General features: G+C 42.0%; 1 protein-coding gene across 1 annotated transcript in view; it reads right to left on the bottom strand.

Moving 5' to 3' along the window:
- Positions 1–10787: 10787 nt before the first annotated feature.
- The window catches only part of ddx19a (DEAD-box helicase 19a), an 87804-nt gene continuing 80352 nt past the window's right edge, over positions 10788–18239 (bottom strand). Inside the window, exon 12 of the mRNA XM_078557675.1 lies at positions 10788–13567. Within this exon, the coding sequence (XP_078413801.1) occupies positions 13506–13567 (62 nt within the window). The 3' untranslated portion in view covers positions 10788–13505. The remainder of the gene's footprint in view (positions 13568–18239) is intronic.

Here is an 18239-nt window from a genome sequence, read left to right on the forward strand (position 1 = left end):
GATACTGAGGGAAGTGAGTGTGGAAGTTGTGGAGGCACTGGTCATAATTTTTCAGTTTTCCATAGACTCAGGGGTGGTGTAAGAGGTCTGGAGAATTGCAAACATTTCGCCCTTGTTCAAAAAAAGGGGTAAGGATAAGCCCAGCAACTACAGAACAGTCAGTTTAACTTCAATGGTAGGGAAATGTTTAAAAACTATAATTCAGGACACAATTAACAGTCACATGGACAAATTCGAGTTAATTAAGGAGAGCCAGCATGGATTTAAGGAAAAATTAAGTTTAACTAACTTGCTGCAGTTTTTCAAGGAGGTAACAGAGAGGGTTCATAAGGGCAATGCTGTTGATGTGGTGTACATGGACTTCCAAAAGGCATTTGATACAGTGCCACACAACAGACTTGAGAAAAGTTATAGCTCATGGAATAAAAGGGCCAGTAGCAACATGGATACAAAATTGGCTGAGTGACAGGAAACAGAGTAATTGATTAATGGATATTTTTTGGGCTGGAGAAAGGTTTGTAGTGGAGACCTTGGTGTACAGGGAACAATTTCAAAATTTGCAGATGGTACAAAGCTTGGAAGCATTGTAAACTATCAGAACGACAGGGTAGAACTTCAAAAGGTCATAGACAAGTTGGTGGAATGGACCAGTGGCAGATGAAGCTCAATGCAGAGATGAGAGAGGATTTGGTAGGAAGAACATGGAAAGACAGTATAGAATAAAGAGTACCACTCTAAATCAGGTGCAGGGGCAGAAGGACCTGGGTGTGTATGTGCAAAAGTCATTCCAGGTGTCAGGACACATTGAGAGAGCAGTTAATAAAACACACATTATCCTAGGCTTTAATAGGGGCGTAGAGCACAAAAACAAGGTGGTTACGTTGAACTTGTATTAGACACTAGTTCACAGAATCTTAACAACACAGGAGGCCATTAGGCCCATCACGTCTGCACCGTCCCTCCAAGGCCCAACCTGACACCACCCACCCACCCAAGGCCCAACCCGACAACCCCGCCCCTCCCCGAGGCCCAACCTGACCTGAACACCCTCCCAAGGCTTGACTGGACTAGACACCTCCCCAGCCCCAATGTCCAACCCGATACTCCAACCCCCAAGGCCTCAATCTGACCTGGAACCCCACCTGGACAACCCCTCCAAAGAGCCTGATCCGACCTGACAACACCCCCAAGATTCCAACCCAACCTGACACCACCCCCGCAAAGATTCTGACCCAACCTGACACCACCCCCGCAAAGATTCTGACCCAACCTGACACCAACCCCACTCACCAAGGCCCATCCTGACTAACCCCTGTCCCCCAAAGCCTGATCCCCCGCCACCCCCAAGGCCTGATGTGACCCTCCCGAAGACCTGGCCTGAACCAATCCCCACCAAAGGCCCATCCTGACCCGACACCCACCACTGCTCGCCCAAGGTCTGAGCCGACCCAACAATGCCCCAAGTCCCAAGGCCCGACCCGATCAGACACTCGCCCCATCCCAGCAATCCTACCCACTTAACTTATACGCTTACCTGCTCCCTGCCTTGTCAAGGACATTTAAGCCTGGCTGGATCTTTAAACTCACCTGGTCTACAGCAGCTAATGCCATAAAACGTGGGATGTGGCTTACTTACCAACGACTCTACAGCCTTGATTCCAGATCCTGGGGATGCAATGCATTACCCAGGTCTCATCTGGTCTGATTCGTAAGGTTGGGTGAAATAGGATCACCTAGATTCCAAGGTATGAACCTTCGAGCAGAGTGGCAATCCGACTCAATTGCCACTCCATCGGAATTTACGGCCCATGTAATCTCCGGATTAATCCCAGTGTCATGCGCCAGGGAGTATAGAAATAAGAGGGTAAAACAGATGAATGTATGGCTGGAAAGATGGTGCTGGAGGGAGGGATTTAGATTCTTGGGCCATTGGTACCAGTACCAGAGATGGGACCTGTACAAGTCCGCCAGATTGCACCTAAATAGAGCTGGGACTGAGCTATTTGTGAGGAGTTTCACCAGTGCTACTGGGGAGGATTTAAATTAACTTGGCAGGGGTTTGGGAGCCAAAACAAATCAGAGAGGAATACCAAGGCGTATAGTATGCTGGTAAGTAGCACTGGGGTAGGGAATAATAATAGGTGGGATCAGAGTCGAGGAGAAAGTAATAACATCTAAATCAGTATTACAATGCATGCATGTAAATGCAGGGAGGGTGGTTAATAAGATCGATGAGTTACAGACACAGATTGACATGTGGAAATATGATGTTCTGGCTATAACAGATCTGGCTCAAAGAAGTGCAGGACTGGATGTTAATCATTCCTGGATACAAGGTGTTCAGGAAAGATAGGAAAGGAAGAAAAGGGGACAGGTTGTCAGAATTAATTAAAGAGAGCATTGCTGGAGAAAGAGGATGTCCCAGGGGATCAAGGACTGAATCTATTTGGCTAGACCTCAAATAAAAAACGGTGCAGTCACATTGCTTGTAGTGTATAGGATACCAACTAGGGGAAGGATGTAGAGGAACAAATTTGCAAGGAATTTACAACAAGGTGCAAAAATTATAGAATACTTATAATGGAGAACTTTAATTCTTTGAATATCGGTATATATAGATACATTTTTATATACCTGCATGCAGCCACAGCAAGTAATTAGGAAAGCAAATACAATGTTATCATTTATCATGAGGGGAATTGAATACAAAAGTAGGGTTATGCTTCACTTATAGGGGGCATCGGTGAGACCACATCTAGAGTACATTGTACAGTACTGGTTTTCTTATTTGAGGATGTAAATGCGTTGGAAGCAGTTCAAAGGAGGTTTGCCAGACTAATACCTGGAATGGGAGGGTTGTCTTATGAGGAAAGGTTGGACAGGCTAAGTTTGTATCTGCTGAAGTTTAGAAGAGTAAGAGGTGACTTGATTGAAACACAAGATCCTGAAGGGTCTTGACATGGTGGATGTGGAAAGAATGTTTCCCTTGTGGGAGAATCTAGAACTGGGGGTCACTGTTTAAAAATAAAGGATTGCCCATTAAAGATAGAGTTGAGGAGAATTTTTTTCTCTGAGGTCATGAGCCTTTGGAACTTTCTTCCTCAAAAGGCAGTGGAAGCAGGGTCTTTGAATATTTTTCAGGCAGAGGTGTATAGAATGTGTTCAGGTAAATTTTCTGCAGCATTTTGTTTCGAGTCCGAGAAAAGAAGCACTGTTAGACCACTGTTAGACTTGGGAATAGTGTCAATAGGAGAACATTTGAGGGACAGTGGTTAGGCAGGCTATGGAAAAGGACAAAGAACAATCCAGAGTAAAAATATTCAACTGGGGGAAAACAAACTTCAAAGGGGTAAGAACGGATCTGGTGCTAATAAACTGGAGTCAAAGGTTAGCAGGAAAAATGGTAGCTGAACTGTGGGCTACCTTCAAAGAAACATAGTTCAGGATTGAAAGCCAATAAATCCCCAGGGCCTGATAATCTACATCTCAGGGTACTAAAGGAGTCGGCCATGGACATAGTGGATGCAGTGGTGGTCATCTTCCGAAATTCTGTAGATTCTGGAACAGTCCCAGTAGATTGGAAGGTGGCAAATGTAACCCCACTATTTAAAAAAGGGAGGGAGAAAACAGGGAACTACAGACCTGTTAGCCTAACATCAGTAGTAGGGAAAACGCTAGAGTCTATTATAAAGGATGTGATAACAGGACACTTAAAAACTAACAGGATTAGACAAAGTCAACATGGATATATGAAAGGAAAATCATGTTTGACAAACCTACTGGAGTTCTTTGAGGATGTAACTAGCAGAATAGATAAGGGAGAACCAGTGGATGTGGTGTATTTGGATTTTCAGAAAGCTTCTGATAAAGTTCCACATAAGAGGGATTGGGGGTAATATATTGGGGGTAATATATTGACATGGATGGAGAATTGGTTAACAAACAGGAAACAGAGAGCAAGAATAAATGGGTCTTTTTTGGAGTGGCAGGCAGTGACTAGTGGGGTAGTGCAGGGATCAGTGCTTGGGCCCCAGCTATTCACAATATATATCAATGATTTGGATGAGGGAACCAAATGTAATATTTCCAAGTTTGCTGACAACACGAAACTTGGTGGGAATGTGAGCGATGAGGAGGGTGTTAAGAGGCTTCAAGGCAATTTAGACAAGTTCAGTGAGTGGGCAAATACATGGCAGATACAGTATAATGTGGTGTGAGGTTATCCACTTTGGTAGGAAAAACAGAATGGCAGAGTATTATTGAAATGGTGATAGATTGGGAAATGATGTACAAAGGGAACTGGGTGTCCTTGTACACAAATCACTGAAAGCAAGCATGCTGGTGCAGCAAGCAGTAAAGGCAGCAAATGGTACATTGGCCTTTGTTGTGAGAGGACATTGCAGTGGCATAGTGGTATTGTCAGTGGACTAGTATTCCAGAGGCCCAGGGTAATGCCCTGGGGACCTGGGTTCAAATCCCACCACAGCAGAATTCAATAAAAATCTGGAATTAAAAGTCTGATGATGACCATGAAACCATTGCCAATTGTTGTAAAAATCCATCTGGTTCACTAATGCTCTTTTAGGGAAGGAAATCTACCATCCTTACCTGGTCTGGCCTATATGTGGCTCCAGACCCAAACAATGTGGTTGGCTCTTCTGGGCTGAGCAATAAATGCTGGCCCATGAACAAAAAAAAACTTGAGTACAGGAGCAAGGTGTCTTACTGCAGCTGTCCCAGAGCCTTGGTGAGACCACACCTGTGTGCAGTTTTGGTCTCCCTACCTAAGAAAGGTGGAAGAAACTTGCCATAGAGGGAGCGCAGTGAAGGTTCACCAGACTTCCTGGGATGGCAGGGTTGTTGTGTGAGGAAAGATTGGGCCAACTAGGCCTGTATTCACTGGAGTTTAGAAGAATGAGGGGGGATCTCATCGAAACATACAATTTACAGGGCTGGGAAGACTGGATACAAGGATGATGTTTCCTCTGGCTGGGGAGGTCTAGAACAAGGGGTCACAGTCTCAGGATACGGGGTAAACCATTTAGGACTGTGACGAGGAGAAACTTCTTCACTCGGAGAGTGGTGAACCTGTGGAATTCTCTACCACAGAAGCTGTGGAGGCCAAGTCATTGAATATATTTAAGGGGGAAATAGGTAGGCTTTTAGACTGTGAAGGCATCAAGGGGTATAGGGAAAGAGCGGGAGTATGGAGTTGAGAAAGAGGTTCGGCCATAATCAGATATAATGGTGGAGCGGGCTCAAAGGGCAGAATGACCTACTCCTATTTTCTACGTTCCTAGACACAGTCAGGTTATGTTACTTTGAAAGGGAAAGGTAAGGCAAACAAATCCAGAGCTCCATGGATGACCAAAGATATAGGAATTAAGTTAAGGAAGAGAAAGTGTGCTTATGATAGGTGTCAGGTAGAAAATACAATTTAGAACCAGGTTGCATGTAGAAGTTTCAGAGGGGAGGTGAAAAAGCAAATAAGAGGCAAAGGGGAAGTATGAAAAACGACTGGGAGCTAACATAAAAGGGAATCCCAAAGTCTTTTATAGGCATATAAATATTAAAAGGATGGTAAAAGGAGTAGAGCCAATTAGAGACCAAAAAGGGTTTTACACATGGAGGCAAGGGGGCATAGTTGAGGTATAAAATGAATACTTTGCATCTAGTCTTTATCAAGGAAGAATGTCTACCAGGGTATGGTGAAAGAGGAGGAAATTCAGACACTAGAAGGGTTTAAAATTGGAAAGGAGATGGTATTGGATAGGTTGTCATTACTTAAAGTTGATAAGGCACTGGGACCAGATCAGATGAGGGAAGTGAGTGTGGAAATTGTGGAGGCACTGGTCATAATTTTTTAGTCTTCCTTAGACTCAGAGGTGTGCCAGAAGACTGGAGAATTGGAAATGTTATATCCTTGTTCAAAAAAGGTTGTAAAGATAAGCCCAGCAACTACAGGCCAGTCAGTTTAACTTCAGTGGTGGGAAACTTCAAGAAACAATAATTTGAGACAAAATCTATAGTCACATGGACAAATATAGATTAATCAAGGAAAACCAGCATGGATATCTTAAGCAAAAATCAGATTTAACTAGTTTGCTCGAGTTTTTTTGAAGAGGTGACTGCGTATAGTATCCTAGGCTTTGTTAATAGGGGCATAGAGTACGAGAGCAAAGAGGTTATGTTGAATTTGTATAAGACACTAGGTTCAGCCTTAGCTGGAGTATCGTGTCCAGTTCTGGGTGGTGCACTTTAGGACAGATGTGAAAGCATTGGACAGAGTGTAGAAAAGATTCATGAGAATGGTTCCAGGCATGAGGAACTACAGTTATGATAAAAGCAAAAAACTGCGGATGCTGGAAATCCAAAACAAAAACACCTGGAAAAACTCAGCAGGTCTGGCAGCATCTGTGGAGGGGAACACAGTTGACGTTTCGAGTCCGAATGACCCTTCAACAGAACTAAGTAAAAATAGAAAAGAGGTGAAATATAAGTTGGTTTGGGGGTGGGTGGGACAAGATGACCTAGATAGAGGGCCAGTGATAGGTGGAGATAACCAAAAGATGTCACAGACAAAAGGACAAAGAGGTGTTGAAGGTGGTGATATTATCTAAGGAATGTGTTAATTAAGGGTAGAAAGCAGGACAAGCAAGGTACAGATAGCCCTAGTGGGGGTGGGGTGGGGTGGTGGGGGGAAGGGATCGAAATAGGCTAAAAGGTAGAGATAAAACAATGGATGGAAATACACTTAAAAATAATGGAAGTAGGTGGGAAAAGAAAAATTTATATAAATTATTGGAAAAAACAAAAGGGAGAGGGAAGAAACGTAAAGGGGATGGAGATGGAGGAGAGAGCTCATGATCTAAAATTATTGAATTCAATATTCAGTCCGGAAGGCTGTAAAGTGCCTAGTCGGAAGATGAGGTGCTGTTCCTCCAGTTTGCGTTGGGCTTTGCTGGAACAATGCAGCAAGCCAAGGACGGACATGTGGGCATGAGAGCAGGGTGAAGTGTTAAAATGGCAAGCAACAGGGAGGTCTGGGTAATGCTTGCGGACAGACCGAAGGTATTCTGCAAAGTAGGCACCCAGTCTGCATTTGGTCTCTCCAATGTAGAGGAAACCACATTGGGAGCAACGAATGCAGTAGACTAAGTTAGGGGAAATGCAAGTGAAATGCTGCTTCACTTGAAAGGAGTGTTTGGGCCCTTGGACGGTGAGGAGAAGGGAAGTAAAGGGGCAGGTGTTGCGCCTTCTGCGGTTGCATGGGAAGGTGCCGTGGGAGGGGGTTGAGGTGTAGGGGGTGAGGGAGGAGTGGAGCAGGGTATCCCAGAGGGAACGATCCCTGCGGAATGCCGCCGGGGGAGGTGTGTTTGGTGGTAGCATCATGCTGGAGTTGGCGGAGGATGATCCTTTGAATGCGGAGGCTGGTGGGGTGATAACTGAGGACAAGGGGGACCCTATCATGTTTCTGGGAGGGAGAAGGTGTGAGGGCAGATGCGCGGGAGATGGGCCAGACACGGTTGATGGCCCTGTCAACCACCGTGGGTGGAAAACCTTGGTTAAGGAAGGAGGACATGTCAGAGGAACTGTTTTTGAAAGTGGCATCAGAACATATGCGACGGAGGCGAAGGAACTGAATGGGATGGAGTCCTTACAGGAAGCGGGGTGTGAGGAGCTGTAGTCGAGGTAGCTGTGGGAGTCGGTAGGCTTCTAATGGTTATTGGTGGACAGTCTATCACTAGAAATTGAGACAGAGAGATCAAGGAAGGGAAGTGTCAGAGATGGACCATGTGAAAATGATGGAGGGGTGGAAATTGGAAGCAAAGTTAATAAATTTTTCCAGGTCCAGACGAGAGCATGAAGCAGCACCGAAGTAATTATCAATGTACCAGAGAAAAAGTTGTGGGAGGGGGCCGGAGTAGGACTGGAACAAGGAATGTTCCACATACCCCATAAAGAGACAGGCAAAGCTGGGGCCCATGTGGGTACCCATAGCCACACCTTTTATTTGGAGGAAGTGAGAGGAGTTTAAGGAGAAATTGTTCAGTGTGAGAACAAGTTCAGCCAGACGGAGGAGAGTAGTGGTTGATGGGGATTGTTCGGGCCTCTGTTCGAGGAAGAAGCAGAGAGCCATCAGACCATCCCGGTGGTGGATGGAGGTGTAGAGGGATTGGACGTCCATGGTGAAGAGGAGGAGGTTGAGGCCAGAGAACTGGAAATTGTTGATATGACGTAGGGTGTCAGAGGAATCACGGATGTAGGTGGGAAGGCACTGGACAAGAGGAGAGACAATGGAGTCAAGATAGCAAGAAATGAGTTCCATGGGGCAGGAACAGGCTGACACGATCAGTCTGCCAGGACAGTCCTGTTTGTGGATTTTGGGTAGGAGGTAGAAGCGGGCCATCCGAGGTTGGGAGACTATCAGGTTGGAAGCTGTGGAAGGAAGATCTCCAGAGGAGATGAGGTCAGTAACAGTCCTGGAAACAATGGCTTGATGTTCAGTGGTGGGGTCATGGTCCAGGGAGAGGTAGGAGGAAGTGTCTGCGAGTTGACGCTCAGCCTCTGCGAGGTAGAGGTCAGTGCGCCAGACAACAACAGCACCACCTTTGTCAGCGGGTTTGATGACAATGTCAGGGTTGGACCTGAGAGAACGGAGTGCAGCAAGTTCAGAGAGAGACAGGTTAGAATGGGTGAGACGAGCAGAGAAATTGAGACGACTAATGTCACGCCGACAGTTATGATGATAGATTTGAGAAGTTAGGGCTGTTTCCCTTGGAGAAAAGACGACTGGGAGAACATTTGATAGAGGGGTCGGGACAGAGTAAGTAGGGAGAAACTGTTCCCACTTGTGAAAGGATCAAGAACGAGAGTGTACAGATTTAGAATAATATAGAAAAGAAGCAAAAGTGATATAACAAGATTTTTTTTGTGCAGCGAGTGGTTAGGGTCTGGAATGCACTTCTTGAGTGTGGTAGAGGCAGGTTTGATTGAGGCATTCAAAAGGAATTAGACTGTTATTTGAAAAGGAAGAATGTGCAGGCTTACGGGAAGAAGTTAGGGGAATTGGACTAAGTGGCATACTCATGTGAACAGACACGATGGGCCGAATGGCTTCCTGCTGTACTGTAAAAATTCTGAGATTCTGTTTCAAATGGGAACTGAATTTTTTCAGAAAACATTGAGAAAATGGTGAGGAAAAGGTAATACAACGTTGGCCCAGATCTTCCAGCCTTCGAATAGTCGAAGACTGGACATAACCCGTAATGCGCTGGGGGCCGTGCAGAGGATCCAACACAAGGACTCCGTGGAAAATATACAGCAAGTTTGAACTTCTGACGGGCAATTCCCCTTCCCCGGGACCTTCCAAACAAGTCTCCAATTCTGAGTTAGAGTCAGAGACTTTGGACAATACCGAGTTACTTAACTGGATAGTCACCCAGGAAATATTAGACAGAAAAAAACCTAGTCTAAATCCTGGGTAACTATACAACTGACCCCCCTGAACATGACCAGACTAGCCAGCAATCCAACCTGAATAGCCCACACCAACCTGATAGCCACTTGGCTCCCCATAACCCCCGACCTGACCTCAATCTCCCCTGACACAACCTGACTAGCACCCACCACCCATCACCGATTTCCCCATCTGCCCCGACCTAATTTGACTAGCCCCTGATCTGACCTGACTGGCCTTCACTACCTGACTACACCCGACCCCCCACAACCTGACCTGACTAGCCCGACCCAACTAGCCCACATCACCCAACTGCCCCCCCAATCCAACCCAACTTCTCCATGACCCACCTACCACTCTACCCAGCTGCCACCCTACCCCCTTACCTTACCCACCATACTCCCTTACTCACTCTTACTCCCGTTCTTTCTTCTCCATAGCTTTTCAGAGTAGTTTTGGGATATTTAAACTCTTCACTTACCAGAATACGGCAGCTAGTACTGTAAAAAGGTGAAACCTATCTTCCCCCAATGATCCAGTGCTACGAGGAAGAGGTTCCATTTCAGGTATGCTCTGCCTTACTGGAGAAGCCGGGTTTGGAATTCCTGGCCAGAAATGCGGAGCTCTGGTGAGGCGCAGAAAAGTTGGAGTAGGGTAACAGCCTGACAGTGACTGCCATTCCTATACAGATTTGGGGGTCCGTTAGCTCAGTTGGCTAGGCGGCTGGTGAGTGATGCCAACAGCACAGGTTCAATTCCCGTACTCACCTGAGGTCTGGTGACCCTCAGATTAAACTCACCATCAGTAATCTCTCTCTAATGAGAGATCAGCCTATGGTCCTCCAGGACTACAGCGACTTTCACTTCACAGATTTGGGCCATTATCTGGTGGGACAGCCTCTAATTGCAGTGACTATAGCCAGTTTACATGGGATATTTCTATTATAAATGTGAACACTGGAGCTTATAATGGGTGTAAGTTGGCACAAAATTGTGACAACAGGAAATAAGTTTTGCAGACATGAAATTCAGTAAATGTGATTTTCAATAAGATACAGATTAAGAGACTGCATATATAATCATACTATTAGAGACTTGTTGAATGGGTAGGTAAAGGTGAACAAAACTGAGGCATAGGACTGCAAATCAAATTCAACAATTATTGCTGATTTTTAAAGTAAGATACAAAACAATATAAAAATATACCATTAAAGCAATTAATTTTCCCCATGGGGAAGTAGTAATGAGATAAGGTAAACTAAAGGCAACTTTCTGGACAGATAATAATCCATAAATTCATGACAGTTAAAAAAAAAATTACAAACCAGTTGACGTACTTACTCTTTATTCCAATTAGTACGCAAGAATAATATGGAAACCAATCTGCAGCAACGTTAGTTTTCTCCATTGTAAGGGCTGCTGACAGATATTTTATAATTTGTAAAATTATAGGCATTTCATTCTCAAATTATCCATGACACTCAAAGCACTCATTCACTTCTGCAGTTTAAATATTTCCAATTACAATCCAGTTCACAACCAAATAAAAATGCACTGCGTACAAATGCATACACCCTATTGTACAAAATTTAATACACAGTAATTTAAGCTGCACAGTCATTTCAAGGTAAAGCTTTTATACAAATATTTGAAGAGAGGGCATTTGTCAAATTCTCCTAAAATTTTAGGTACAATCTCAAATTAGTTTCATTTTTTACTTGGTAAAAGTTTAATTTGTTCCTGTATTTGAACAGAATTTTACAGCCAATATGTTGCATAAGAATAAGTATTTCATTTTCTCAGACTGTTTTTAGTTCTTTACCCCAACAAATTTTTAAGAGTTTCAAATGTGAGGAGTGATTGTTAACCAGTTTTCACTCAATGCAAAGCTGTAACAGTCACCAATTGATTACATTACTTGAGAAATATAAACAGTAAGATTTTCAACAGTTGGCCATAAATTGCAAATAATCTTTTGCCACACCAGGAATTCCCTTTTTAAATAGAATAGCCATGTTGTTTCTTAACACTAATTTAAAAAAAAAATAAGCCAATAAAGCTGGTATATTGCAATGGCAGCCACCTCAAAGTAACTGAACATATGCAACACACAAAGCACATCAAGGTTCAAGGAAGGGACTCCATTCACAAGCACAAGAAATGACCCAAACTCTGGTTGCTAGCTTTCAAATTGAAATTTAAAAATGTACATTTCTCATGTTTAAGGAACAATACATTTTTTTTTACTTTTGTGAAATGGTTTTAAAGTAGTTGGTCTTTGTGTAAATGTATTTGATAGGAATGCTAACCATTCATTAGATGTGGAGCTTGTATGAATGGGGAATAATACAATGGTGAGTTGATGTTCACATACTGCAGAAGTCTGACTAGGTTACTGTGTCATACGTCTATAAATCTCATTGATTTTTCTAGCCACCTTCCTTGTAACATAGTGTATGACAAAGATAGTTTCACAAGTCAACTAATACCTAAGCACAGAATGTAAAAAGCTCATGTTTAATGTAAGGGCATAGCTATATTCAACTATAAAATTTTGTGAATACTCACTCATTAGAGCGCACACAAGCATTTTCAGCATAAAGTTGATACAAATCTAAGGGCTGACAATGATACATATCATTTGTGCAGATACATAACTTATACAAGTTGATAGTCACAGCCCATTATACAGAATATGTTCATTCAGTGCAGTTATCCAGAAATCACCTGTTAGCTCTTAAGAAACTGGGCAAAGCATTTTACATGCTGATATAATACTACTTATTCAAAGAGAAGTTTTATTCAGATTTATTTCCAAATTCCTCACTGTTCAACATAAATTATTTCAGCCCAGCAATGTTACTCTTTCCCTAACCCCATGGAAATATTAGGTGAAAATCAAACCAGATTCTCAATTCAGAAAAAAAAACTTCTCAAGAAATTTCTGCTCTATCACCATTTCGATGTTAATTAAAGGAACCACTGTATTAAGCAATTGATAATCTTATTTATTTAAGAAACTGAGATAACTGTTAGTGATTCTTTGATTTCCTATAATAAAGTGAGTTGTTAGAAGTTTTGGAAAGGTGGGTGTGGCAGAGAGAGGGATGTTTATTTTCTTGTTGTTTACATCAGTCTGTATATCAGGCTGAGTCTAACTATGGTGTAGAAGATATCTTTTATTCAGAAGTGTGGACAACCTGGGCAACCAGATTAAAAAAGAACTTTACTGATCCAGGAGAAAACGCGCCATCAATAAATCACCTGTCTGAAATAAACCTAATTAGTCGTTTGGTAGTACAGAATTTGAATATTGCTGAAAAGAATACGATTTTGTTAAAGCTTTTCATCTTACACTCATCAGGACATTTTCCTTGGATTTGTATTCTTGTGAAATGTCCTAATGAATGCAAGACAAAAGCTTCGATAAAAAATGTTGCTTTTTTCAGCAACACTAAACCTAATTAAATAAACTATTAATTAAAACCAAAACCACCATAGTTGAGGTGCCAATTCAAGTCCAATACATTTTGTAATCCAAGCGCCAAATAATGAAGGGTAATAACATTTTTGTTTCAGACCAATTGTTTCGATTAATTTCAGTAACCATTTCACTTCAGAGCAGATTGACATCTGTTTGTAACCCATTAAAAATGCAGTGTACCTAAACTGAAAGGGCCATTCTTTCTTAACATTTTTACAACTCCCACCTTCTTCTACTGTTTGGCAATTCAAATTTTGTTTTTATTTTTTGTTTTTTTAGGTTAACTAAGACAAACTTTAGAAAGCATGTTGAATGTTTCAAGTGTAAACATTTTCCTGGCATTTTTTTATTCACTCCTTGAAGGAAAAATACAAAATTTTACAGTCCAACTGCAAAGTTTTAAATGAGGTAAATTGAATATAATTTGATTCTGGCAGTCTATTCTCAAAATTGGCTGCAGAATAACCCAATTGGATTCCAAGTCCAAAAGTCCAATTGCAGCTGGGCAGTGCATGTTGTCACAGGGTTGAGAAGGGTTTAAACTAGTTCAGCCTGTTGTACTTCAGTTAGTGATCCTCTCAATCTCATCAAGGTCATCTGTATCAAGCTTTTCAATCCTTTTGTCTGAAAGAAAAATATTCCACTTGAACGCAAATTCTTGCCAAGCATCTTCTGTCAATGTTGAAATGATAACATTAAATCACAGGTCAAAGATTGAAGATAGAACCTTCTCAGTATCAATGGCTCTGGCATGCGAGTCATCCATTCACCAGTGTATCAAGGAATTTTTAGTTTTTTTAAAACAAATTATACTCACATATCAATAAACACATTTAACAATTGTATACTGTTTATATCTGCCTACCCAGATGTTTCACATTTTGTAAAGCCGAGTGTCAATTATATCCCTTAAAGGTATTTATGGCAGAATGACAGTGGGTGTGTGGGCTCTGCCACCTTCAGCTGGCAACCTCTGGATAGGTAATGTCATGATGCACATTATTGTGCGTCCTGAAAGCTGCTGTTGGGTTCTATTTACCGTTCAATGTATTTTTTTGAGGAGCAGTCATATAAACAAGAGGAGAGCCTGGAGATCAGAGGTCTCCATTTCATACTGCCCTCCTGGGTGCACAAACAACATTTTTTTTCGATAAGTGCCTTTACCCCCCTGATTCATCTACACTTTGCCTGCATGCTTTACACAATATCAGACCAATGTTATATTTCCCCCTGCTGAACAACAGACGTATGCATAGAATTTTCACAGCACAAAAGGATGAACTGGCTCGATTTTTGGTCAGCCAGTAACTGAGCATGTTCAGGCAGTATTAAGCACCTGGTGTTCTTTTTTCAAACAAGGAGTTGTCGCATCTCTTATAAAGAATAAGGATTAATAGCAGTAACAGAAATACAGCAGCAAACATGGACTGCCGTGAATCTAAGAGCCACAGCAGGGGTTTCTAAGGCCTGCAGCCAGTCTGTGGGCCACATGATGTCTGCTGTACAGCATTCTCCAGAATGATTAATGCTCCAACAGTTTGAGAGAGCATGCTGATAGAATGTCACCACTGACTGGCAATTTTGTAATATTTCCTACTGAACCTACAAATCATAACACTTCCTTACTCACCTTTCAAGCAAACGCCTGCATTTCCAAAAAGATGATATTTTATATCTTCTGTAAGCTATGGATTTCTAGTACTCTCATTGATCAGTTTGGATGATTTTTAAAATTAATGTATAGCGGCCACGTTCACAATGAAACAGAAGATATACCATTTTATAATGGCAAGAACATTATGGCATTCATACTGAGCAATACTGTGTATCATATCATTGATTTCCTGTTGGTTGTAAACAAAGAATGATCTTTCTTCCTACAGCTGGATCACTGCAACTTTCACACTCAAACACTCCTTCTCTGGCCCTATCTTTTGTATTTTACCTGTCCCATTCCAACTCCATTTTACCATGCACCATCACCCTTTTTGTCACTTAATCTCTCCTGCTTTCCACCCTATCACAGACCTTTGCCATTGTTCTTCTCTGCCCCCATTTCCCTGCCTCTGTAGTTGCTTAAAAATTGTTAACCTCTAAGCTTCCAGTTCTGATGAAAGGTCATCAACCTGAACCATTAACTCTCCACAGATGCCTGAGAGTATTTTCAAAATTTTATGTTTTAATTTTTATCTCTTCCTGTTGCTGTCTTTTGCTTTGTTACTGTGCTATCTGTATTGTTCTGTCTCAGCAGTTCTTATTGTTCCTATAAATCCTTCCATCTTCTTTCCCATAACCCCAATATCGGTGTAGCTGCCACATGTGGTTCTTTACTAATGTGTTCATTTAACTTATCATTTTTAAAAATAAAGGCCTAAATGTATGCAGGATGATGGGATGAAAAGATGTTAAGCTAAGTAGGGGTGGAGAGTAGCTGTCAGGAGTGTCAAATGCTCAGAAAGGAAAGCTACTGAGCAGCATTCTGAAGCCAGCTGAAGAGGGTAGGTGTTTACTCTGATTAACCAACAAGGAGGAACGGAAATTTGCAAAAATAAGCTGCCAGGAAAAGGCAAATTGAGCTCTGAACAAGTAATCCAAATTAAATCCCAGGCTTACAACACAGGAACAAGCAAACCAGAGCTTCCCTCCCACCAAGGCCCTGGAATGTCAGAGCTTCATACATACTACATATTTTATTTAGATTTCATTTTGCATGGATTTTGCATCTATTAGGTATTAGTTACTGTAAATTTTCATATGGAATAACAATTCAAGATACTAGCTCAAGAAAGGTTTGGAGCTTTTTTACATTTTGCTCATTCCCCTTCCTACATGCTCAGCACTGATTGTCAATGTCTTATTAATTACATTGTTAAACAGCTGGGGGGTACACCTATAAATGGGGATAGCTGGGACACTGGTGGATCGGAGTGGTGTTGACTTGTGAACTAAATCAATAAACTCTCGCCAGCAAAGAAAGCTGCTGTGTCTTAGCCTGAACTTCATCAGCCTTGTGTGGATCAAGTTAACACTGATTGAAACCCGCCAGTCAAGGTTCTTTGCTTGCTTTTAATTTGTACATTACCTGCAGAGTTCTCTTTTGTTGCTTTTTATGAACATGAAACTCAGGAGATGTGATGTGGTGTTAAGTGAGTTTGATGATGGCTGTTTTAATGGATAATTATTATTCTGGTTCGAAGGTGGAGCTTTATCTCTTCAGAGCCAAAAGTTCTAATAGGTAAGTCAAATCTCAAATTAATCCAGTTTAATTATTCTTCTCGCTGCAAGTTGGAATTTTTTTATTTGTTGATGGGATGTGGGTATCACTGGCTAGGCCAGCATTTATTGTCCATCCCTAATTGCCCTTGAGAAGGTGGTGGTGAGCTGCCTGCTTGAACTGCTGCAGTCCATGTGGTGTAGGTACACCCACAGTGCGGTTAGGGAGGGAGTTCCAGGATTTTAACCCAGCGACAGTGAAGGAACTGCGATATATTTCCAAGTCAGGATGGTAAATAGCTTGGGGGTGGGGGGTGGGGGGAGAGAGCTTGAAGGTGGTGGTTCTCCCATGTGTAGATTAGCCTTAATGAAGCCTCCAGTATTTGTGCATAAGCCTGTTGTTTACAGAAACTGAAGCTGGAGAAAGTAATTTTGAATTCCACTGTCTAGGATATTGTGTTAATTTGCTGGATCTGTTTAAAATCTAGAATCTATTTTTGGACCATTGCCTTAAAGGGGGTGTAGCTAGGAGTGAGGTTAGTTAGGGATTTTAAGATTTATTATAGCAGTAATTTGTAGTTCTGTATATGTGCTTGAAATCCTCTCTTTTGTTAATAAATATTTTAATTTAGTTTTTAAAAAAATCTTAAAGTCTTGGCAGTCTTATTACTTCTGAATTTAGAGCACGCATCTTGAATTAAATACAAATTGCACAACCATTGTGATCGTTGTGAGGGATCCACAAATCCCTCGTGGATTTGATCCACCTGGCACACATCATCTGCCACGTCATAACACTTCTTGAGTGTTGTTGGAGCTGTACTCATCCAGGCAAGTGGAGAGTATTCCATCACACTCCAGACTTGTGCCTTGTAGATAGTGGACAGGCTTTGGGGAGTTAGGGGGTGAGTTACTCGGCATGGGATTCCTAGCCTCTTACCTGCTCTTGTAGCCACAGTATTTATATGGCTAGTCCAGTTCAATTTCTGGTCAGTGGTAACTCCCAGGATGTTGATAGTGGGAGAATTCAATGATGGTAATGCCATCCTTGCTTGCTTTTAACTTGTACATTACCTGCAGAATTCTATTTTGTTGCTTTTTATCAATATGAACTCAGAAGAGGTGACGTGATGTTAAGTAAGTTGGACAATGGCTGCTTTAATGGATAATCTAGGGCCTTGGTGGGAGGGAAGCTCTAGTGGCTTGTTCCTGTGTTGTAAGCCTGGGATTTAATTTGGATTACTTGTTCAGAGCTCAATTTGCCTTTGCCTGGTAGCTTATTTTTGCAAATGTCTCCATTCTTCCTCATTGGTTAATCAGAGTAAAGACCTACCCTCTTCAGCTGGCTTCAGAATGCTGCTCAGTAGCTTTCCTTTCTGAGCATTTGACAGTCCTGACAGCTACTCTCCACCCCTACTTAGCTTAACATCTCTTCATCCCATCATCCTGCATACCCTTAGGCCTTTTTTAAAATAAAGATTAGGGGTGATAGTTAGATTCTCTCTTGTTGGAGATGGTCAGTGCCTGGCACTTGTGTGGTGTGAATGTGACTTGCCACTTGTCATCCCAAGCCTGGATATTGTCCAGGTCTTGCTGCATTTATACATGGACTGCTTCAGTATCAGAAGAATCGTGAATGACGCTGAACATTGTGCACTCATCAGCGAACATCCTCATTTCTGACATTATGATAGAGGGAAGGTTATTGGTGAAGCAGCTGAAGATGGTTGACCCTAGGACATCCAATCTAGGATTTTTTTTTATATAAGTAATAACCTGCATATGTACAGTCTGGATTTCATGGTTACTGCTATTTTAACACCCGTGTTAATCCAGTTGGAAAATGTAGACTTTTAACTCTTGATTTTCTCTAGATCAAGAGTTTCTTCATAGATTTCTACAAAAGAATTTCTGGAAGAAATTTGGATGAGCTACTGGCTGCTAGTAATTTTCCTGTTTAAACATGTAGAGAAATGTGATGTGGCAGACAAGTAACATTCACATATGTTACACCTCATAATAATAGGTGTGGATTACAAAGCTTTAAGCAGCTGAAATTTGCATACAAACAAACTGGACTCTG

This window comes from Cetorhinus maximus, chromosome 15 (genome assembly GCF_964194155.1).
Source record: "Cetorhinus maximus chromosome 15, sCetMax3.hap1.1, whole genome shotgun sequence".
Classification (NCBI taxonomy): Eukaryota; Metazoa; Chordata; class Chondrichthyes; order Lamniformes; family Cetorhinidae; genus Cetorhinus; species Cetorhinus maximus.